General features: G+C 45.4%; 1 protein-coding gene across 1 annotated transcript in view; it reads left to right on the top strand.

The window, feature by feature from the left end:
• The window catches only part of map3k7cl (map3k7 C-terminal like), a 39,111-nt gene that overhangs the window by 13,723 nt on the left and 487 nt on the right, over positions 1–24,901 (top strand). Inside the window, exons 2-3 of the mRNA XM_065004586.1 lie at positions 1,295–1,410; positions 24,078–24,901. The exon at positions 24,078–24,901 is cut by the window's right edge and continues 487 nt beyond it. Coding sequence (XP_064860658.1) covers positions 1,355–1,410; positions 24,078–24,270 — 249 coding nt within the window. The 5' untranslated portion in view covers positions 1,295–1,354 and the 3' untranslated portion in view covers positions 24,271–24,901. The remainder of the gene's footprint in view (positions 1–1,294; positions 1,411–24,077) is intronic.

The raw sequence follows: 24,901 nt of genomic DNA, 5'->3' as shown, positions 1-24,901 counted from the left end.
ATGGGTTTGAGCTAGGAGGCGTTAGGGATAGGAGGGGTTAGAGCTAGGAGCTGTTATGATGGGTTAGGGTTACGGTGGGTTAGGGTTACGGTGGGTTATGATGGGTTATGGTTAGGGTGGGTTAGGGTTACGATGGGTTAGGGTTAGGGTGGGTTAGGGTTACGATGGGTTAGGGTTACGGTGGGTTATGATGGGTTATGGTTAGGGTGGGTTAGGGTTACGATGGGTTATGATGGGTTAGAGTTATGGTGGGTTATGATGGGTTATGGTTAGGGTGGGTTAGGGTTACGATGGGTTAGGGTTAGGGTGGGTTAGGGTTACGATGGGTTAGGGTTGGGGTGGGTTAGGGTTACGATGGGTTTGGGTTAGGGTTAGGGTGGGTTAGGGTTATGATGGGTTAGGGTTACGGTGGGTTATGATGGGTTATGGTTAGGGTGGGTTAGGGTTACGATGGGTTAGGGTTAGGGTGGGTTAGGGTTACGATGGGTTAGGGTTACAGTGGGTTATGATGGGTTAGGGTTACGGTGGGTTATGGTTAGGGTGGGTTATGATGGGTTAGGGTTACGGTGGGTTAGGGTTACAGTGGGTTAGGGTTACGATGGGTTAGGGTTACAGTGGGTTAGGGTTACAGTGGGTTATGGTTAGGGTGGGTTATGATGGGTTAGGGTTACGGTGGGTTAGGGTTACAATGGGTTAGGGTTACAGTGGGTTTGGGTTACGGTGGGTTAGGGTTACGGTTACGGTGGGTTAGGGTTACAGTGGGTTAGGGTTACAGTGGGTTAGGGTTACGGTGGGTTAGGGTGGGTTAGGGTTACGGTGGGTTAGGGTTACAGTGGGTTAGGGTTACGGTGGGTTAGGGTGGGTTAGGGTTACGGTGGGTCAGGGTTATGATGGGTTAGGGTTACGGTGGGTTATGATAGGTTAGGGTTATGATGGGTTAGGGTTACGGTGGGTCAGGGTTACGGTAGGTCAGGGTTATGATGGGTTAGGGTTACGGTGGGTCAGGGTTACGGTGGGTCAGGGTTATGATGGGTTAGGGTTACGGTGGGTCAGGGTTACGGTGGGTTATGATGGGTGGGTTATGATGGGTTAGGGGGGGGTTTAGAGCTAGGAGGCGTTAGGGATAGGAGGGGTTTGGTATAGGATGGGTTAGGGTGTGCTAGGAGGGGTTAGGGTGTGTTAGAAGGGGTTAGGGTGTGCTAGGGGTTAGGGTGTGCTAGGAGGGGTTAGGGTGTGTTAGGAGGGGTTAGGGTGTGTCAGGAGGGGTGACATGATCTTATCTGTTCCCTTCTAGCCGGTGTCTCCCTGCTCCTCTCTGAGAGAGTCAGTCCAGGTTTACAGGGACCACTGTAGGATGGCCAAGGAGTTCCACCAGGTCAACCACCAGATCTCGCTGCTCGAGGACCGCAAGTAAATCACTGTCCATACAACTTTACTGATCACGGAAATCACACATTCATTTCTGGAGGCCCCCATCCCAAATCTAATGACCCCACCCCAAAACTAATGACCCCACCCCATATCTAATGACCCTATCCCAAATCTAATGTCCCCACCCATCCCAAACCTAATGACCCCATCCCACCCCAAACCTAATGACCCCACCCCAAACCTAATGACACCACCCCATCCCAAATATAATTACCCCCCATCCCAAATCCAATGGCCCCACCCCATCCCAAATCTAATGACCCCACCCCAAATCCAATGGCCCCACCCCATCCCAAATCTAATGACCCCACCCCAAATCTAATGACCCCATCCCAAATCTAATGACCCCATCCCAAACCTAATGACCCCATCCCACCCCAAACCTAATGACACCACCCCAAACCTAATGACACCACCCCACCCCAAACCTAATGACACCACCCCACCCCAAACCTAATTTTTTTATTTTTTTTATTTCACCTTTATTTAACCAGGTAAGCAAGTTGAGAACAAGTTCTCATTTACAATTGCGACCTGGCCAAGATAAAGCAAAGCAGTTCGACAGATACAACGACACAGAGTTACACATGGAGTAAAACAAACATACAGTCAATAATACAGTAAAAAAAAACAAGTCTATATACAATGTGAGCAAATTAGGTGAGAAGGGAGGTAAAGGCAAAAAAGGCCATGGTGGCAAAGTAAATACAATATAGCAAGTAAAACACTGGAATGGTAGTTTTGCAATGGAAGAATGTGCAAAGTAGAAATAAAAATAATGGGGTGCAAAGGAGCAAAATAAATAAATAAATAAAATACAGTTGGGAAAGAGGTAGTTGTTTGGGCTAAATTATAGGTGGGCTATGTACAGGTGCAGTAATCTGTAAGATGCTCTGACAGTTGGTGCTTAAAGCTAGTGAGGGAGATAAGTGTTTCCAATTTAAGAGATTTTTGTAGTTCGTTCCAGTCATTGGCAGCAGAGAACTGGAAGGAGAGGCGGCCAAAGAAAGAATTGGTTTTGGGGGTGACTAGAGAGATATACCTGCTGGAGCGTGTGCTACAGGTGGGAGATGCTATGGTGACCAGCGAGCTGAGATAAGGGGGACTTTACCTAGCAGGGTCTTGTAGATGACATGGAGCCAGTGGGTTTGGCGACGAGTATGAAGCGAGGGCCAGCCAACGAGAGCGTACAGGTCGCAATGGTGGGTAGTATATGGGGCTTTGGTGACAAAACGGATTGCACTGTGATAGACTGCATCCAATTTGTTGAGTAGGGTATTGGAGGCTATTTTGTAAATGACATCGCCAAAGTCGAGGATTGGTAGGATGGTCAATTTTACAAGGGTATGTTTGGCAGCATGAGTGAAGGATGCTTTGTTGCGAAATAGGAAGCCAATTCTAGATTTAACTTTGGATTGGAGATGTTTGATATGGGTCTGGAAGGAGAGTTTACAGTCTAACCAGACACCTAAGTATTTGTAGTTGTCCACGTATTCTAAGTCAGAGCCGTCCAGAGTAGTGATGTTGGACAGGCGGGTAGGTGCAGGTAGCGATCGGTTGAAGAGCATGCATTTAGTTTTACTTGTATTTAAGAGCAATTGGAGGCCACGGAAGGAGAGTTGTATGGCATTGAAGCTTGCCTGGAGGGTTGTTAACATAGTGTCCAAAGAAGGGCCGGAAGTATACAGAATGGTGTCGTCTGCGTAGAGGTGGATCAGAGACTCACCAGCAGCAAGAGCGACCTCATTGATGTATACAGAGAAGAGAGTCGGTCCAAGAATTGAACCCTGTGGCACCCCCATAGAGACTGCCAGAGGTCCGGACAGCAGACCCTCCGATTTGACACACTGAACTCTATCAGAGAAGTAGTTGGTGAACCAGGCGAGGCAATCATTTGAGAAACCAAGGCTGTCGAGTCTGCCGATGAGGATGCGGTGGTTGACAGAGTCGAAAGCCTTGGCCAGATCAATGAATACGGCTGCACAGTAATGTTTCTTATCGATGGCGGTTAAGATATCGTTTAGGACCTTGAGCGTGGCTGAGGTGCACCCATGACCAGCTCTGAAACCAGATTGCATAGCAGAGAAGGTATGGTGAGATTCGAAATGGTCGGTAATCTGTTTGTTGACTTGGCTTTCGAAGACCTTAGAAAGGCATGGTAGGATAGATATAGGTCTGTAACAGTTTGGGTCAAGAGTGTCCCCCCTTTGAAGAGGGGATGACCGCAGCTGCTTTCCAATCTTTGGGAATCTCAGATGACACGAAAGAGAGGTTGAACAGGCTAGTAATAGGGGTGGCAACAATTTCGGCAGATAATTTTAGAAAGAAAGGGTCCAGATTGTCTAGCCCGGCTGATTTGTAGGGGTCCAGATTTTTCAGCTCTTTCAGAACTTCAGCTGAATGGATTTGGGAGAAGGAGAAATGGGGAAGGCTTGGGCGAGTTGCTGTTGGGGGTGCAGTGCTGTTGACCGGGGTAGGAGTTGCCAGGTGGAAAGCATGGCCAGCCGTAGAAAAATGCTTATTGAAATTCTTAATTATGGTGGATTTATCAGTGGTGACAGTGTTTCCTATCTTCAGTGCAGTGGGCAGCTGGGAGGAGGTGTTCTTATTCTCCATGGACTTTACAGTGTCCCAGAACTTTTTGAGTTAGTGTTGCAGGAAGCAAATTTCTGCTTGAAAAAGCTAGCCTTGGCTTTTCTAACTGCCTGTGTATAACGGTTTCTAGCTTCCCTGAACAGCTGCATATCACGGGGCTGTTCGATGCTAATGCAGAACGCCATAGGATGTTTTTGTGTTGGTTAAGGGCAGTCAGGTCTGGGGAGAACCAAGGGCTATATCTGTTCCTGGTTCTAAATTTCTTGAATGGGGCATGTTTATTTAAGATTGTTAGGAAGGCATTTAAAAAAATATCCAGGCATCCTCTACTGACGGGATGAGATCAATATCCTTCCAGGACACCCCGGCCAGGTCGATTAGAAAGGCCTGCTCGCTGAAGTGTTTCAGGGAGCGTTTTACAGTGATGAGTGGAGGTCGTTTGACCGCTGACCCATTACGGATGCAGGCAATGAGGCAGTGATCGCTGAGATCTTGGTTGAAGACAGCAGAGGTGTATTTAGAGGGGAAGTTGGTTAGGATGATATCTATGAGGGTGCCCGTGTTTAAGGCTTTGGGGGGTACCTGGTAGGTTCATTGATAATTTGTGTGAGATTGAGGGCATCAAGTTTAGATTGTAGGATGGCTGGGGTGTTAAGCATGTTCCAGTTTAGGTCGCCTAGCAGCACGAGCTCTGAAGATAGATGGGGGCAATCAGTTCACATATGGTGTCCAGAGCACAGCTGGGGGCAGAGGGTGGTCTATAGCAGGCGGCAACGGTGAGAGACTTGTTTTTAGAGAGGTGGATTTTTAAAAGTAGAAGTTCAAATTGTTTGGGTACAGACCTGGATAGTAGGACAGAACTCTGCAGGCTATCTTTGCAGTAGATTGCAACACCGCCCCCTTTGGCAGTTCTATCTTGTCTGAAAATGTTGTAGTTTGGAATTAAAATTTCTGAATTTTTGGTGGTCTTCCTAAGCCAGGATTCAGACACAGCTAGAACATCCGGGTTGGCAGAGTGTGCTAAAGCAGTGAAAAGAACAAACTTAGGGAGGAGGCTTCTAATGTTAACATGCATGAAACCAAGGCTATTACGGTTACAGAAGTCATCAAAAGAGAGCGCCTGGGGAATAGGAGTGGAGCTAGGCACTGCAGGGCCTGGATTCACCTCTACATCGCCAGAGGAACATAGGAGGAGAAGAATAAGGGTACGGCTAAAAGCAATAAGAATTGGTCGTCTAGAACGTCTGGAACAGAGAGTAAAAAGGAGGTTTCTGGGGGCGATAAAATAGCATCAAGGTATAATGTACAGACAAAGGTATGGTAGGATGTGAATACAGTGGAGGTAAACCTAGGTATTGAGTGATGAAGAGAGATATATTGTCTCTAGAAACATCATTGAAACCAGGAGATGTCATTGCATGTGTGGGTGGTGGAACTAATAAGTTGGATAAGGTATAGTGAGCAGGACTAGAGGCTCTACAGTGAAATAAGCCAATAAACACTAACCAGAACAGCAATGGACAAGACATATTGACATTAAGGAGAGGCATCCTTAGTCGAGTGATCAAAAGGGTCCAGGGAGTGGAGAGGTTGGTTTGGGGTCACGGCGATTTAGACAGCTAGCCAGGACATCGGTAGCAAGCTAGCATAGGATGGAGGTCTGTTGTTAGCCACCTCTTGCGTTCCGTCAGTAGATTAGTGGAGTTCCGTGTGGTAGAGGGGATTAGTCCAAATCACACAACAACAAAAAAATAAAAACAATAGATATAGTTATAGAGGCCCAAGAAGAAACATAATAATAATAAAAATAAATAAATTGTCCGATTGTCTATTCTGAGAGCAGCCGGTAAGACAGCTAACGGTTAGCAGGCCGCAGATGGGCGTTCAGGTAACGTCGCGACGGAGGAGCCAGCCGGATCTCCTTCGGGTAGATAACGTCGGCAGTCCAGTTGTGAAGGCCCGGTGGGGCTCCGCGTAGGCAGTAAAACGGGTCCGGATAGGTGACTGCAGCCCAGGAGTGATTGACGGAGCTCAGGAGTGATTGACGGAGCTGGCTAGCTCCGGAGTAATTGATGTTTGCTCCGGAATCGACGAAAGCAGATAGACACACGGATAGCAGCAAGCTAGCTGTGAGATCCGGGAGTGAATGTCCAGAGAGCAGTTGAAATCCAGGGACATGGAGAGAAAAATCGGTCCGGTATGTTCCGTTCCGAGCCGCGCTGCGCCGTACAAAACTGGCGATAGATTTTCGAGTTAAAGGATGATGATGACCCCCCCTAATGACCCCATCCCAAATCTAATTACCCCACCCCATCCCAAATCTAATGACCCCACCCCAAATCTAATGACCCCACCCCAAATCTAATGACTCCACCCCAAACCTAATGACCCCACCCCAAATCTAATGACCCCACCCCAAATCTAATGACCTCACCCCAAACCTAATGACTCGACCCCAAATCTAATGACTTCACCCCAAATCTAATGACCTCACCCCAAACCTAATGACTCCACCCCAAACCTAATGACCCCACCCCAAATCTAATGACCTCACCCCAAACCTAATGACTCCACCCCAAACCTAATGACACCACCCCACCCCAAATCTAATGACCCCACCCCAAATCTAATGACCTCACCCCAAACCTAATGACCTCACCCCAAATCTAATGACCTCACCCCAAACCTAATGACTCCACCCCAAACCTAATGACACCACCCCACCCCAAATCTAATGACCCCACCCCAAATCTAATGACCTCACCCCAAACCTAATGACTCCACCCCAAATCTAATGACCTCACCCCAAATCTAATGACCTCACCCCAAACCTAATGACTCAACCCCAAATCTAATGACCTCACCCCAAATCTAATGACCTCACCCCAAACCTAATGACTCCACACCAAACCTAATGACCCCACCCCAAATCTAATGACCATACCCCAAATCTAACGACTCCACCTCATATCCAATGACCCCACCCCAAATCTAATGACCATACCCCAAATCTAACGACTCCACCTCATATCCAATGACCCCACCCCAAATCTAATGACTCCACCCCATATCTAATGACCCCACCCCAAAACTAATGACCCCACCCCATATCTAATGACCCCACCCCAAAACTAATGACCCCACCCCATCCCAAATCTAATGACCCCACCCCAAAACTAATGACCCCACCCCAAAACTAATGACCCCACCCCATCCCAAATCTAATGACCCTATCCCAAATCTAATGACCCCACCCATCCCAAACCTAATGACCCCATCCCACCCAAAACATAATGACCCCACCCCAAACCTAATGACACCTTAAAATCTGTAAATATAGTTACTTAGATTGACAAATACTCTTCAATTCACATTGTCATCTTTCCCATGAAAATTAATAGAACCAATTAATTAAATTTAACACAATAAAAATTTAATAAATTAAAAAATTCTCAAAAAAGGTTGTACATTGTCCAATACAATAATCTGTAGTATTATCTGTTATTTTTCTAAATGTGGCAACCCCGTTGTAATTCCCCGGTTACCCCAATTTTTAATACCACTTAATAATATTATTAATTATTAATAATAATGCTTTTACAGGGATAGTTGAATACGTGTGGTTTATGGTTTAGTGGGCTACAGTAGCCATGTTACTGGTGCTGTAATCCGGGACATTGAGGTACAGTAGCCATGTTACTGGTGCTGTAATCCGGGACATTGAGGTACAGTAAACCATGTTACTGGTGCTGTAATCCGGGACATTGAGGTACAGTAAACCATGTTACTGGTGCTGTAATCCAGGACATTGAGGTACATGTTACTGGTGCTGTAATCCGGGACATTGAGGTACATGTTACTGGTGCTGTAATCCAGGACATTGAGGTACAGTAAACCATGTTACTGGTGCTGTAATCCAGGACATTGAGGTACATGTTACTGGTGCTGTAATCCAGGACATTGAGGTACAGTAGCCATGTTACTGGTGCTGTAATCCGGGACATTGAGGTACATGTTACTGGTGCTGTAATCCAGGACATTGAGGTACAGTAAACCATGTTACTGGTGCTGTAATCCAGGACATTGAGGTACAGTAAACCATGTTACTGGTGCTGTAATCCAGGACATTGAGGTACAGTAAACCATGTTACTGGTGCTGTAATCCAGGACATTGAGGTACAGTAAACCATGTTACTGGTGCTGTAATCCAGGACATTGAGGTACAGTAAACCATGTTACTGGTGCTGTAATCCGGGACATTGAGGTACATGTTACTGGTGCTGTAATCCGGGACATTGAGGTACATGTTACTGGTGCTGTAATCCAGGACATTGAGGTACAGTAAACCATGTTACTGGTGCTGTAATCCAGGACATTGAGGTACAGTAAACCATGTTACTGGTGCTGTAATCCGGGACATTGAGGTACAGTAAACCATGTTACTGGTGCTGTAATCCGGGACATTGAGGTACATGTTACTGGTGCTGTAATCCGGGACATTGAGGTACATGTTACTGGTGCTGTAATCCAGGACATTGAGGTACAGTAAACCATGTTACTGGTGCTGTAATCCAGGACATTGAGGTACAGTAAACCATGTTACTGGTGCTGTAATCCAGGACATTGAGGTACATGTTACTGGTGCTGTAATCCAGGACATTGAGGTACAGTAGCCATGTTACTGGTGCTGTAATCCGGGACATTGAGGTACATGTTACTGGTGCTGTAATCCAGGACATTGAGGTACAGTAAACCATGTTACTGGTGCTGTAATCCAGGACATTGAGGTACAGTAAACCATGTTACTGGTGCTGTAATCCAGGACATTGAGGTACAGTAAACCATGTTACTGGTGCTGTAATCCGGGACATTGAGGTACAGTAAACCATGTTACTGGTGCTGTAATCCGGGACATTGAGGTACAGTAAACCATGTTACTGGTGCTGTAATCCAGGACATTGAGGTACATGTTACTGGTGCTGTAATCCGGGACATTGAGGTACAGTAGCCATGTTACTGGTGCTGTAATCCGGGACATTGAGGTACAGTAGCCATGTTACTGGTGCTGTAATCCGGGACATTGAGGTACAGTAGCCATGTTACTGGTGCTGTAATCCGGGACATTGAGGTACAGTAAACCATGTTACTGGTGCTGTAATCCGGGACATTGAGGTACATGTTACTGGTGCTGTAATCCAGGACATTGAGGTACAGTAGCCATGTTACTGGTGCTGTAATCCAGGACATTGAGGTACAGTAGCCATGTTACTGGTGCTGTAATCCAGGACATTGAGGTACAGTAAACCATGTTACTGGTGCTGTAATCCGGGACATTGAGGTACAGTAGCCATGTTACTGGTGCTGTAATCCGGGACATTGAGGTACAGTAGCCATGTTACTGGTGCTGTAATCCGGGACATTGAGGTACAGTAGCCATGTTACTGGTGCTGTAATCCAGGACATTGAGGTACAGTAAACCATGTTACTGGTGCTGTAATCCGGGACATTGAGGTACAGTAGCCATGTTACTGGTGCTGTAATCCGGGACATTGAGGTACAGTAGCCATGTTACTGGTGCTGTAATCCGGGACATTGAGGTACAGTAAACCATGTTACTGGTGCTGTAATCCGGGACATTGAGGTACAGTAAACCATGTTACTGGTGCTGTAATCCAGGACATTGAGGTACAGTAAACCATGTTACTGGTGCTGTAATCCGGGACATTGAGGTACAGTAAACCATGTTACTGGTGCTGTAATCCGGGACATTGAGGTACAGTAAACCATGTTACTGGTGCTGTAATCGGGACATTGAGGTACAGTTGTTACTGGTGCTGTAATACATTGAGGTAGTAAACCATGTTACTGGTGCTGTAATCCGGGACATTGAGGTACAGTAAACCATGTTACTGGTGCTGTAATCCGGGACATTGAGGTACAGTAAACCATGTTACTGGTGCTGTAATCCGGGACATTGAGGTACAGTAAACCATGTTACTGGTGCTGTAATCCAGGACATTGAGGTACAGTAAACCATGTTACTGGTGCTGTAATCCAGGACATTGAGGTACAGTAAACCATGTTACTGGTGCTGTAATCCAGGACATTGAGGTACAGTAAACCATGTTACTGGTGCTGTAATCCGGGACATTGAGGTACAGTAAACCATGTTACTGGTGCTGTAATCAGGACATTGAGGTACAGTAAACCATGTTACTGTTGCTGTTGACATTGAGGTACAGTAAACCATGTTACTGGTGCTGTAATCCAGGACATTGAGGTACATGTTACTGGTGCTGTAATCCAGGACATTGAGGTACAGTAGCCATGTTACTGGTGCTGTAATCCGTGACATTGAGGTACATGTTACTGGTGCTGTAATCCAGGACATTGAGGTACAGTAAACCATGTTACTGGTGCTGTAATCCAGGACATTGAGGTACAGTAAACCATGTTACTGGTGCTGTAATCCAGGACATTGAGGTACATGTTACTGGTGCTGTAATCCAGGACATTGAGGTACAGTAGCCATGTTACTGGTGCTGTAATCCGGGACATTGAGGTACAGTAAACCATGTTACTGGTGCTGTAATCCGGGACATTGAGGTACATGTTACTGGTGCTGTAATCCAGGACATTGAGGTACAGTAAACCATGTTACTGGTGCTGTAATCCAGGACATTGAGGTACAGTAAACCATGTTACTGGTGCTGTAATCCGGGACATTGAGGTACAGTAAACCATGTTACTGGTGCTGTAATCCGGGACATTGAGGTACAGTAAACCATGTTACTGGTGCTGTAATCCAGGACATTGAGGTACATGTTACTGGTGCTGTAATCCAGGACATTGAGGTACAGTAGCCATGTTACTGGTGCTGTAATCCGGGACATTGAGGTACATGTTACTGGTGCTGTAATCCAGGACATTGAGGTACAGTAAACCATGTTACTGGTGCTGTAATCCAGGACATTGAGGTACAGTAAACCATGTTACTGGTGCTGTAATCCGGGACATTGAGGTACAGTAAACCATGTTACTGGTGCTGTAATCCGGGACATTGAGGTACAGTAGCTATGTTACTGGTGCTGTAATCCAGGACATTGAGGTACAGTAAACCATGTTACTGGTGCTGTAATCCAGGACATTGAGGTACAGTAAACCATGTTACTGGTGCTGTAATCCGGGACATTGAGGTACAGTAGCTATGTTACTGGTGCTGTAATCCAGGACATTGAGGTACAGTAAACCATGTTACTGGTGCTGTAATCCAGGACATTGAGGTACAGTAAACCATGTTACTGGTGCTGGGACATTGAGGTACAGTAAACCATGTTACTGGTGCTGTAATCAGGACATTGAGGTACAGTAAACCATGTTACTGGTGCTGTAATCCAGGACATTGAGGTACAGTAACCCATGTTACTGGTGCTGTAATCCGGGACATTGAGGTACAGTAAACCATGTTACTGGTGCTGTAATCCAGGACATTGAGGTACAGTAAACCATGTTACTGGTGCTGTAATCCAGGACATTGAGGTACAGTAAACCATGTTACTGGTGCTGTAATCCGGGACATTGAGGTACAGTAAACCATGTTACTGGTGCTGTAATCCGGGACATTGAGGTACAGTAAACCATGTTACTGGTGCTGTAATCCAGGACATTGAGGTACAGTTACTGGTGCTGTAATCCGGGACATTGAGGTACATGTTACTGGTGCTGTAATCAGGACATTGAGGTACAGTAAACCATGTTACTGGTGCTGTAATCCAGGACATTGGTACAGTAAACCATGTTACTGGTGCTGTATTCCAGGACCATGTTACTGGTGCTGTAATCCAGGACATTGAGGTACAGTAGCCATGTTACTGGTGCTGTTCCGGGACATTGAGGTACATGTTACTGGTGCTGTAATCCAGGACATTGAGGTACAGTAAACCATGTTACTGGTGCTGTAATCCAGGACATTGAGTACAGTAAACCATGTTACTGGTGCTGTAATGCATTGAGGTACAGTAAAATGTTACTGGTGCTGTAATCGGGACATTGAGGTACAGTAAACCATGTTACTGGTGCTGTAATCCGGGACATTGAGGTACAGTAAACCATGTTACTGGTGCTGTAATCCGGGACATTGAGGTACAGTAAACCATGTTACTGGTGCTGTAATCCAGGACATTGAGGTACATGTTACTGGTGCTGTAATCCGGGACATTGAGGTACAGTAGCCATGTTACTGGTGCTGTAATCCAGGACATTGAGGTACAGTAGCCATGTTACTGGTGCTGTAATCCAGGACATTGAGGTACAGTAGCCATGTTACTGGTGCTGTAATCCGGGACATTGAGGTACAGTAAACCATGTTACTGGTGCTGTAATCCGGGACATTGACTGGTGCTGTAATCCAGGACAGTACAGTAGCCATGTTACTGGTGCTGTAATCCAGGACATTGAGGTACAGTAGCCATGTTACTGGTGCTGTAATCCAGGACATTGAGGTACAGTAAACCATGTTACTGGTGCTGTAAGGTACAGTAGCCATGTTACTGGTGCTGTAATCCGGGACAGTACAGTAGCCATGTTACTGGTGCTGTAATCCAGGACATTGAGGTACAGTAGCCATGTTACTGGTGCTGTAATCCAGGACATTGAGGTACAGTAAACCATGTTACTGGTGCTGTAATCCGGGACATTGAGGTACAGTAGCCATGTTACTGGTGCTGTAATCCGGGACATTGAGGTACAGTAGCCATGTTACTGGTGCTGTAATCCGGGACATTGAGGTACAGTAAACCATGTTACTGGTGCTGTAATCCGGGACATTGAGGTACAGTAAACCATGTTACTGGTGCTGTAATCCAGGACATTGAGGTACAGTAAACCATGTTACTGGTGCTGTAATCCAGGACATTGAGGTACAGTAAACCATGTTACTGGTGCTGTAATCCGGGACATTGAGGTACAGTAAACCATGTTACTGGTGCTGTAATCCGGGACATTGAGGTACAGTAAACCATGTTACTGGTGCTGTAATCCGGGACATTGAGGTACAGTAAACCATGTTACTGGTGCTGTAATGTTACTGGTGACATTGAGGTACAGTAAACCATGTTACTGGTGCTGTAATCCGGGACATTGAGGTACAGTAAACCATGTTACTGGTGCTGTAATCCAGGACATTGAGGTACAGTAAACCATGTTACTGGTGCTGTAATCCAGGACATTGAGGTACAGTAAACCATGTTACTGGTGCTGTAATCCAGGACATTGAGGTACAGTAAACCATGTTACTGGTGCTGTAATCCAGGACATTGAGTACAGTAAACCATGTTACTGGTGCTGTAATCCAGGACATGTTACTGGTGCTGTAATCCAGGACATTGAGTACAGTAGCCATGTTACTGGTGCTGTAATCCGGGACATTGAGGTACATGTTACTGGTGCTGTAATCCAGGACATTGAGGTACAGTAAACCATGTTACTGGTGCTGTAATCCAGGACATTGAGGTACAGTAAACCATGTTACTGGTGCTGTAAAACATTGAGGTACATGTTACTGGTGCTGTAATCCAGGACATTGAGGTACAGTAGCCATGTTACTGGTGCTGTAATCCGGGACATTGAGGTACAGTAAACCATGTTACTGGTGCTGTAATCCGGGACATTGAGGTACATGTTACTGGTGCTGTAATCCAGGACATTGAGGTACAGTAAACCATGTTACTGGTGCTGTAATCCAGGACATTGAGGTACAGTAAACCATGTTACTGGTGCTGTAATCCAGGACATTGAGGTACAGTAAACCATGTTACTGGTGCTGTAATCCGGGACATTGAGGTACAGTAAACCATGTTACTGGTGCTGTAATCCAGGACATTGAGGTACAGTAAACCATGTTACTGGTGCTGTAATCCAGGACATTGAGGTACATGTTACTGGTGCTGTAATCCAGGACATTGAGGTACAGTAGCCATGTTACTGGTGCTGTAATCCGGGACATTGAGGTACATGTTACTGGTGCTGTAATCCAGGACATTGAGGTACAGTAAACCATGTTACTGGTGCTGTAATCCAGGACATTGAGGTACAGTAAACCATGTTACTGGTGCTGTAATCCGGGACATTGAGGTACAGTAAACCATGTTACTGGTGCTGTAATCCGGGACATTGAGGTACAGTAGCTATGTTACTGGTGCTGTAATCCAGGACATTGAGGTACAGTAAACCATGTTACTGGTGCTGTAATCCAGGACATTGAGGTACAGTAAACCATGTTACTGGTGCTGTAATCCGGGACATTGAGGTACAGTAGCTATGTTACTGGTGCTGTAATCCAGGACATTGAGGTACAGTAAACCATGTTACTGGTGCTGTAATCTAGGACATTGAGGTACAGTAAACCATGTTACTGGTGCTGTAATCCGGGACATTGAGGTACAGTAAACCATGTTACTGGTGCTGTAATCCGGGACATTGAGGTACAGTAGCTATGTTACTGGTGCTGTAATCCAGGACATTGAGGTACAGTAGCCATGTTACTGGTGCTGTAATCCGGGACATTGAGGTACATGTTACTGGTGCTGTAATCCAGGACATTGAGGTACAGTAAACCATGTTACTGGTGCTGTAATCCAGGACATTGAGGTACAGTAAACCATGTTACTGGTGCTGTAATCCGGGACATTGAGGTACAGTAGCTATGTTACTGGTGCTGTAATCCAGGACATTGAGGTACAGTAAACCATGTTACTGGTGCTGTAATCCAGGACATTGAGGTACAGTAAACCATGTTACTGGTACTGTAATCCGGGACATTGAGGTACAGTAGCTATGTTACTGGTGCTGTAATCCAGGACATTGAGGTACAGTAAACCATGTTACTGGTGCTGTAATCCAGGACATTGAGGTACAGTAAACCATGTTACTGGTGCTGTAATCCGGGACATTGAGGTACAGTAAACCATGTTACTGGTGCTGTAATCCGGGACATTGAGGTACAGTAAACCATGTTACTGGTGCTGTAATCCGGGACATTGAGGTACAGTAAACCATGTTACTGGTGCTGTAATCCAGGACATTGAGGTACATGTTACTGGTGCTGTAATCCAGGACATTGAGGTACATGTTACTGGTGCTGTAATCCAGGACATTGAGGTACAGTAGCCATGTTACTGGTGCTGTAATCCAGGACATTGAGGTACAGTAGCCATGTTACTGGTGCTGTAATCCAGGACATTGAGGTACAGTAGCCATGTTACTGGTGCTGTAATCCAGGACATTGAGGTACAGTAGCCATGTTACTGGTGCTGTAATCCAGGACATTGAGGTACAGTAAACCATGTTACTGGTGCTGTAATCCGGGACATTGAGGTACAGTAAACCATGTTACTGGTGCTGTAATCCGGGACATTGAGGTACAGTAAACCATGTTACTGGTGCTGTAATCCGGGACATTGAGGTACAGTAAACCATGTTACTGGTGCTGTAATCCAGGACATTGAGGTACAGTAAACCATGTTACTGGTGCTGTAATCCGGGACATTGAGGTACAGTAAACCATGTTACTGGTGCTGTAATCCGGGACATTGAGGTACAGTAAACCATGTTACTGGTGCTGTAATCCAGGACATTGAGGTACAGTAGCCATGTTACTGGTGCTGTAATCCAGGACATTGAGGTACAGTAGCCATGTTACTGGTGCTGTAATCCAGGACATTGAGGTACAGTAGCCATGTTACTGGTGCTGTAATCCAGGACATTGAGGTACAGTAAACCATGTTACTGGTGCTGTAATCCGGGACATTGAGGTACAGTAAACCATGTTACTGGTGCTGTAATCCGGGACATTGAGGTACAGTAAACCATGTTACTGGTGCTGTAATCCAGGACATTGAGGTACAGTAAACCATGTTACTGGTGCTGTAATCCGGGACATTGAGGTACAGTAAACCATGTTACTGGTGCTGTAATCTGGGACATTGAGGTACAGTAAACCATGTTACTGGTGCTGTAATCCGGGACATTGAGGTACAGTAGCTATGTTACTGGTGCTGTAATCCAGGACATTGAGGTACATGTTACTGGTGCTGTAATCCAGGACATTGAGGTACATGTTACTGGTGCTGTAATCCGGGACATTGAGGTACAGTAAACTATGTTACTGGTGCTGTAATCCGGGACATTGAGGTACATGTTACTGGTGCTGTAATCCAGAACATTGAGGTACAGTAGCTATGTTACTGGTGCTGTAATCCAGGACATTGAGGTACATGTTACTGGTGCTGTAATCCAGGACATTGAGGTACAGTAGCCATGTTACTGGTGCTGTAATCCGGGACATTGAGGTACATGTTACTGGTGCTGTAATCCAGGACATTGAGGTACAGTAGCCATGTTACTGGTGCTGTAATCCAGGACATTGAGGTACATGTTACTGGTGCTGTAATCCAGGACATTGAGGTACAGTAGCTATGTTACTGGTGCTGTAATCCAGGACATTGAGGTACAGTAAACTATGTTACTGGTGCTGTAATCTAGAACAATGAGGTACATGTTACTGGTGCTGTAATCCGGGACATTGAGGTACATGTTACTGGTGCTGTAATCCGGGACATTGAGGTACATGTTACTGGTGCTGTAATCCGGGACATTGAGGTACATGTTACTGGTGCTGTAATCCGGGACATTGAGGTATATATTACTGGTGCTGTAATCCGGGACATTGAGGTATATATATTACTGATATTGTAATCCAGGACATTGAGATACAGTGGGGCAAAAAACTATTTAGTCTGCCACCAATTGTGCAAGTTCTCCCACTTAAAAATATGAGAGAGGCCTGTAATTTTCATCATAGGTACACTTCAACTATGACAGACAAAATGAGGAAAAAAATCCAGAAAATCACATTGTAGGATTTTTAATGAATTTATTTGCAAATTATGGTGGAAAATAAGTATTTGGCAAGATTTCTAGCTCTCACAGACCTGTAACTTCTTCTTTAAGAGGCTCCTCTGTCCTCCACTCATTACCTGTATTAATGGCACCTGTTTGAACTTATCAGTATAAAAGACACCTGTCCACAACCTCAAACAGTCACACTCCAAACTCCACTATGGCCAAGACCAAAGAGCTGTCAAAGGACACCAGAAACCGTATTGTAGACCTGCACCAGGCTGGGAAGAGTGAATCTGCAATAGGTAAGCAGCTTAGTTTGAAAAAATCAACTGTGGGAGCAATTGGAAATGGAAGACATACAAGACCACTGATAATCTCCCTCGATCTGGGGCTCCACACAAGATCTCATCCCGTGGGGTCAAAATGATCACAAGAACAGTGAGCAAAAATCCCAGAACCACACGGGGGGACCTAGTGAATGACCTGCAGAGAGCTGGGACCAAAGTAACAAAGCCTACCATCAGTAACACACTATGCCACCAGGGACTCAAATCCTGCAGTGCCAGACATGTCCCCCTGCTTAAGCCAGTACATGTCCAGGCCCGTCTGAAGTTTGCTAGAGAGCATTTGGATGATCCAGAAGAAGATTGGGAGATTGTCAGATGAAACCAAAATAGAACTTTTTGGTAAAAACTCAACTCGTCGTGTTTGGAGGACAAAGAATGCTGAGTTGCATCCAAAGAACACCATACCTACTGTGAAGCATGGGGGTGGAAACATCATGCTTTGGGGCTGTTTTTCTGCAAAGGGACCAGGATGAATCGTGCACATGTAAATATTGTCCGTCCACACCAGACGCGATCAGGACACGCAGGTTGAAATGTCAAAACCAACTCTGAAGCAACTATATTAATATTATATTAACAGCTAGTTTGCTGTTGCTAGCCATTTTTTTCCTGAGATATAAACATTGGGTTGTTATTTAACCGTAAGGTCCTCTACTCTGACAATGAATCCACAGATAAAAGGGAAAACCGAGTTAGTTTCTAGTAATCTCTCCTCCTTCAGGCTTCTTCTTCTTTGGACAAAAATAGGCGCGTTTTCTCGACATATCCACTGACCTTGAGAAGGGATTGTGTGACGATAGCAACCGCGTGACGCAGCATGTCAACGTGAACGCGATTGGTCGTTGGTTTGTTCATTGGTTTCCTATCTCCTGTCTATAACGTCTCTGGCAACGGCAGAAAAATAGGAAAATTTGCTAAACCCTCCGTTAAATTGGTAGGAATATTGCACAGATATGATCAATGGCACATTCGAGAGAAGACATCCTCCTGACTTATGACATTTTGCCAGTATTGAAATCTGACATGTATGATAGACGTTTTCACTATGGTATTCCTATTAATAACTCCCAGTGTAGTGGTGAGAGACTTTATCACAGTGCTATGTCATACTGTAATACTAGGAAAGTTGAGAAATAAGTATAGTAGGCCTAGCCTATAGAAAGCTGATGGGATCCTCCTCTTTTTAATAGAGGCCATCACTCTGTTTTCTCACGCAATTGCACAGCCTATAGAAATGTTGCGCAACATGAGCTCATTACCTCTCATCGAGTGTATGATTTGATTTCCGAATACAATTGCATTGATGTCAGAGTGATTAGAGGGACAATAGAGTGCTGAGTACCAGGCCATTAGCGACCAGCAGTTGGCAAGTTTGCTAGGCGACTAATGATGATCAGCAAAATCAGAGCGCAGTTTAGGGTTAGGACTAGGGAGGGTTAGGCCTAGGGAGGGTTAGGATTAGGGAGGGTTAGGACTCGGGAGGGTTAGGATTAGGGAGGTTTAGGACTCGGGAGGGTTAGGACTCGGGAGGGTTAGGACTCGGGAGGGTTAGGATTAGGGAGGGTTAGGACTCGGGAGGGTTAGGACTAGGGAGGGATAGGACTCCCAGATGTGGAACTGTACAATGTAGCTTTCCAGCTATCTAGAATGTTTCAGTACCGGAGAAGAGAGGATGTTGAGGAGAGATGGGTTGGAACGTGGTTTGACAGCTGCTTTCGGATCCTTCTATATTCTATCCCAAAAATCGAGCCGACGATACAGAAATACAAGGCATCAATCCAATTCTATGCCGTTCTAGAGAAGTGTGGTTGTCATTTCATTAAAGGATCAAAGAGTCTCTCAACAGAAACATGTATGCCTCTAAATGGTATAATCCTTCTATTGGGGAAGGAGTCAATCATTTGGGGAAAATGGGTAAGAGAAGGGGTTCATACTCTGGGAGACCTGCACAAGAATGAGGCATTTTTGTCATTTGAAGAAATGGGGAATAAGTATAAACTTTATGATAGTGACGTATGGAGATATATGCAAATCAAGGCGGTGTGATAATGACGTATGGAGATATATGCAAATCAAAGCTATGTAATAATGACGTATGGAGATATATGCAAATCAAGGCGGTGTGATAATGACGTATGGAGATATATGCAAATCAAGGCGGTGTGATAATGACGTATGGAGAAATATGCAAATCAAGGCGGTGTGATAATGACGTATGGAGATATATGCAAATCAAGGCGGTGTGATAATGACGTATGGAGAAATATGCAAATCAAGGCGGTGTGATAATGACGTATGGAGAAATATGCAAATCAAGGCTATGTGATAATGACATATGGAGTGATGCGCTAATTAATGCTGTTAATTAAACACTAGGTGGTGCCATTATGTCAAAAGGCAACAATGTTGTTGAAGATGCATTTTCACTACCGAGTTCTGTACGGTCTACCGCTTTAGGTTACAACATGCTGTTAAAGGTTAATAATGACACCTGTGAAAACTTGAGAATTGTGGCACAGGGATTTACACTGAGATAGAAGACGAGGTTCTATATTAGTTTAGATATTTGGGCAAAATGTCAGAAAAGACAAGGTTGTATATTACTTCAGATATTTGGGCAAAATGTTAGAGAAGACGAGGGAAATGGTAGACAAGTTTTCCATAGATTTAATTCCCCTCCCCTGAGGTTCCATAGGAGGAGTTTTCCATAGATTTAATGTCCCTCCCCTGAGGTTCCATAGGAGGAGTTTTCATAGATTTAGTTCCCCTCCCCTAAGGTTCCATAGGAGGAGTTTTCATAGATTTAGTTCCCCTCCCCTAAGGTTCCATAGGAGGAGTTTTCATAGATTTAGTTCCCCTCCCCTAAGGTTCCATAGGAGGAGTTTTTCCCGGGATGATGCATGTTGGCGATGTGCAGGGGCAAAAGGAACCCTCCTACCTGCACTGTGGGAATGCCTGGTTGTGCACCCCCCTATGGGACAAAGCCTTACAGTGCATGGGAGACGGCCTTGGATCCCAGGTACCTCCAGTAGGTCACCAAAACTGTGTCTGATGAGTGACAAGGCTGAAATATTAGGGATTAAAACAAACAGAAGGTAAAATACAATGTTTAGGTATTGTGTCTGTGTTAATTAAGGCTTGTCCTGAAACATTGGAAGAGCTCTAGTGTTCACACAGTGGATGAATCTGTTGATACAAAACAACAACGTATGAAATCGTGTTTGCGAAGAGGCTGGAGGAAAAATAATACAGACTGTGGGAACGAGTCTTGTGTTTCCTTAAGGGTACATTTTAAAGAATATCATGAAATCCAGATGATTTATCTGGAAAACATCTCCCTATAGGGCGACAGGGTAGCCTAGTGGTTAGAGTGGAGGGGTGGCAGGTAGCCTAGTGGTTAGAGTGGAGGGGAGGCAGGTAGACTAGTGGTTAGATTGTAGAGGAGGCAGGTAGCCTAGTGGTTAGAGTGTAGAGGAGGCAGGTAGCCTAGTGGTTAGAGTGGAGGGGAGGCAGGTAGCCTAGTGGTTAGAGTGTAGAGGAGGCAGGTAGCCTAGTGGTTAGAGTGGAGGGGAGGCAGGTAGCCTAGTGGTTAGAGTGTAGAGGAGGCAGGTAGCCTAGTGGTTAGAGTGGAGGGGTGGCAGGTAGCCTAGTGGTTAGTGTAGAGGAGGCAGGTAGCCTAGTGGTTAGAGTGGAGGGGTGGCAGGTAGCCTAGTGGTTAGAGTGGAGGGGTGGCAGGTAGCCTAGTGGTTAGAGTGTAGAGGAGGCAGGTAGCCTAGTGGTTAGAGTGGAGGGGTGGCAGGTAGCCTAGTGGTTAGAGTGTAGAGGAGGCAGGTAGCCTAGTGGTTAGAGTGGAGGGGAGGCAGGTAGCCTAGTGGTTAGAGTGGAGGGGTGGCAGGTAGCCTAGTGGTTAGAGTGGAGGGGCGGCAGGGTAGCCTAGTGGTTAGAGTGGAGGGGTGGCAGGTAGCCTAGTGGTTAGAGTGAGGGAGGCAGGTAGCCTAGTGGTTAGAGTGTAGAGGAGGCAGGTAGCCTAGTGGTTAGAGTGTTGGACAGGTAGCCGGAAGGTTGCAAGTGTCAAAGAGAGGCAGGTAGCCTAGTGGTTTCTGCCCCAGGAACAGGCAGTTAAGCCCCACTGTTCCTAGACCAGTTAATCCCCACTGTTCCAAGACCAGTCTTTCTGTTCCTGACCAGTTAACCCCACTGTTCCTAGACCAGTTAACCCACTGTTCATAGACCAGTTAACCCACTGTTCCTAGACCAGTTAACCCCACTGTTCCTAGACCAGTTAACCCACTGTTCCTAGACCAGTTAACCCACTGTTCCTAGGCCGTCATTGAAAATAAGAATTTGTTCTTAAATGACTTGCCTGGTTAAATAAATGCAGTTTTGTTTTTAATGAGTTGATTATTTTTGGAAGCTGTAATTTGTATTTATAAAATACTTTTCTGTTTTGTATTAGTGGCCCCCTTTCACCTTGGTATCAGTCTGTCACACTATGGTGTGATAAGAGCGGCTGCTACATCCACAACACTGAGTATACAAAACATTAGGAACACCTAATATTGAGTTCCTCCCCCCCCTTTAGCCCTCAGAAGCTCAATTCGTCTGAGGAATGGACTCACAATTTTGCCTAAGAACACAGCCATGAATAAAGAATGGTACCAACACATCCTCCGAGAGCAACTTCTCCCAACCACCCAGGAACAGTTTGGTGACGAACAATGTCTTTTCCAGGATGATGGACACCTTGCCATAAGGCAAAGTGATAACTAAGTGGCTCAAGGAACAAAATATAGATATTTTGGGTCCACAGCCAGGAAACTTCCCAGACCTTAATCCCATTGAGAACTTGTGGTCAATCCTCAAGAGGCTGGTGGACAAACAAAAACCCACAAATTCTGACAAACTCCAAGCATTGATTGTGCAAGAATGGGCTGCCATCAGTCAGGATGTGGCCCAGAAGTTAATTGACAGCATGCCAGGGCGGATTGCAGAGGTCTTGAAAAAGAAGGGTCAACACTGCAAATATTGACTCTTTTGCATCAACTTCATGTAATAAAAGCCTTTGACATTTATGAAATGCTTGTAATTATAATTCATTATTCCATAGTAACATCTGACAAAAATATCTAAAGACACTGAAACAGCAGACTTTGTGAAAATTAATATTTGTGTCATTCTCAAAACTTTTTGGCCACGACTGTACACTGATTTGAAGTAGATTTAACAAGTGACATCAATAAGGGATCATATCTTTCACCTGGATTCACCTGGTCAGTGTGTGTCAAGAATGAAAGAGCAGCTGTTCCCAATGCTTTTATCCAGAGTGACATCAATAAGGGATCATAGCTTTCACCTGGATTCACCTAGTCAGTCGACATCCTGGAAAGAGCAGTTGTTCCCAATGCTTTTATCCAGAGTGACATTCAGCTGATAGACAACAACATATCAGGTGTTTTTTGTAATGGTACTGAGAGCGATGTTGCTGTTCGGGCCGGTTTCAAGTATTTTAATTAAATACAATACATTGCTAAAGTATCGTAGATTTTATTTCGATACGTTAGTCTTTGGGGGTAACTTTGTAGTTGTATTTTTGTCATTTCTGCCTATCGATGGGTATAGTACAGTACAACACAATGTTTATCATCAAGCACACATATTCATGGCGAACCTGGTGATGAGAACTGCAGTGCAATGCAACACCTCTTACGGATATTACAGTATTACACAAGAAGATGACACATCATGTGTGACTGGTCTGAAAGACTGGTTAACTGTAAACACCCCTGCAGACGTTGAGACTGATCCCAGACCTGTATGTAGGTGTGTGTGAGAGAGAGAGAGAGTTGGAGAGACAGAGAGAGAGAGAGTTAGGGTGAGTGAGAGACAGAGACAGAGAGAGAGAGAGAGAGAGAGTGAGAGAGAGACAGAGACAGAGAGAGAGACAGAGAGAGAGAGAGTTGGGGTGAGTGAGTGAGTGAGAGAGAGAGGAGCCGAGTGTTTAGGATTGCAACACCTGCTCTGCCTCACATGTTGGCACAGGAAAAACACCCACACACATTCAAACAGAGACACCGATATACGATATGTTCTATCCTCGTAGGGACCTCAAGTGAATTTACTTTCAAAATCCTATTTTCCTTAACCCTAACCCCTCACCCCTTAACCCCATACCCCTTAACCTTAACCCTAACCCCTCACCCCTTAACCCCATACCCCTCACCCCTTAACCTTAACCCTCACCCCTTAACCCCATACCCCTCACCCCTTAACCCTAACCCCTCACCCCTTAACCCTAACCCTCACCCCTTAACCCCATACCCCTAACCCCTTAACCCCATACCCCTCACCCCAATTCAAACCCTAATTGTATACCAAACCCCTAAACTTAGAATAGCCTTTGTCCTCATGGGGAGAATGTCCCCCTTGTTTTACGACCTATATCCTGTTGTGGACTTCTGGGGATTTTAGGTCCCCACAAGGATAGAAGAACCAACACACACACACACACACACACCCCACTACCACAGTCCAAAGGCCATAGTTTGTTTAGAGAGTGGGATGGCGGTCTGCCAGATTAGGTCACAACACGCTGGCTGCCAGACTACTTACTTGACTTATCTAACCATTTAAACCAGGAAGTCCCATTCACATAAACATCTGGCATTGAAGGCACTTGTAGTTGCGTCCCAAATGAAACCCTATTCCCTACGTAAATGCCCTACGTTTGCCCCATGGCCCAGCTTTTAATCTGTGAATTCACCTGGTTCCCACTGGCACCTTTAACCTCCCCCCTTTACTCTCCAGGCGTGAGCTGCTGGCAGAGCTGGCGGGGGACGAGTTTGTTGCCGTGGAAATGGCCTGTCTGGAGGATGAGTTCCGTGTCCTGTCGGAGGAGAACGCCACGCTGCTCAACGTCCACACTGAGCGAGCTCAGCAACTGGAGACGCTCAGCTCCACCAATCGGAATCGGACAAGCCAGGACAGCTCCTCCACGTGACCCCCTTGAACTCGACTTGACCCCGAGAGACGATGACCTCGCTCGAGACCTTCAAACCGAAGCTACGGCCCGTATTCTAAAAGTGCTGATCTATGATCAGTTCCCCTCTGTTCATATATTCATATTTATTAAGATCTAAAAATGCCAAACTGATCCTAAATCAGCTCTGAGCCTCAACTTGGATATGGGTCCCTGAAAACATTACTACCGATAGCTGTCAAATTCTTGCTTCCTCTGTCCTTGTTTCCTTATCTCCTTTCTAAGAGCGTTTTGTTTCCTTATCTCCTTTATCTAAGAGCAAAGGAGAAGAGGATACAAGGTCCCTCGTTTGGGACCTTCTCTTCCAATGCACTTTGAGAGGAACTTACGGACCAGGGTTTGGGGCCAATTCTATTTAAATTCCAACGATGGGTTTCTGATTTCTAAACTTTAAAAAAATATATTGTTAATCATCAGTTATACTAGAGACACGAGGAGTGTCATAGTCTGGTTTCTACACCAGATGTTAATGGGTGTCTGTAAGAGTAATGTATAAGGTTGGGGTCAAGGAAGGTTAGTTAGGAGCCAGGGGGCTTTGGGAGGTGCTGAGTAGAGGAGAGGCAATCGCATGATTATGGCGGAGAGCTGTGGA

This window comes from Oncorhynchus nerka, linkage group LG19 (assembly GCF_034236695.1).
Source record: "Oncorhynchus nerka isolate Pitt River linkage group LG19, Oner_Uvic_2.0, whole genome shotgun sequence".
In the NCBI taxonomy this organism is placed as follows: domain Eukaryota; kingdom Metazoa; phylum Chordata; class Actinopteri; order Salmoniformes; family Salmonidae; genus Oncorhynchus; species Oncorhynchus nerka.
The sequence above is the reverse complement of the archived record's forward strand: the minus strand, read 5'-3'. Positions and strand labels throughout refer to the sequence as shown.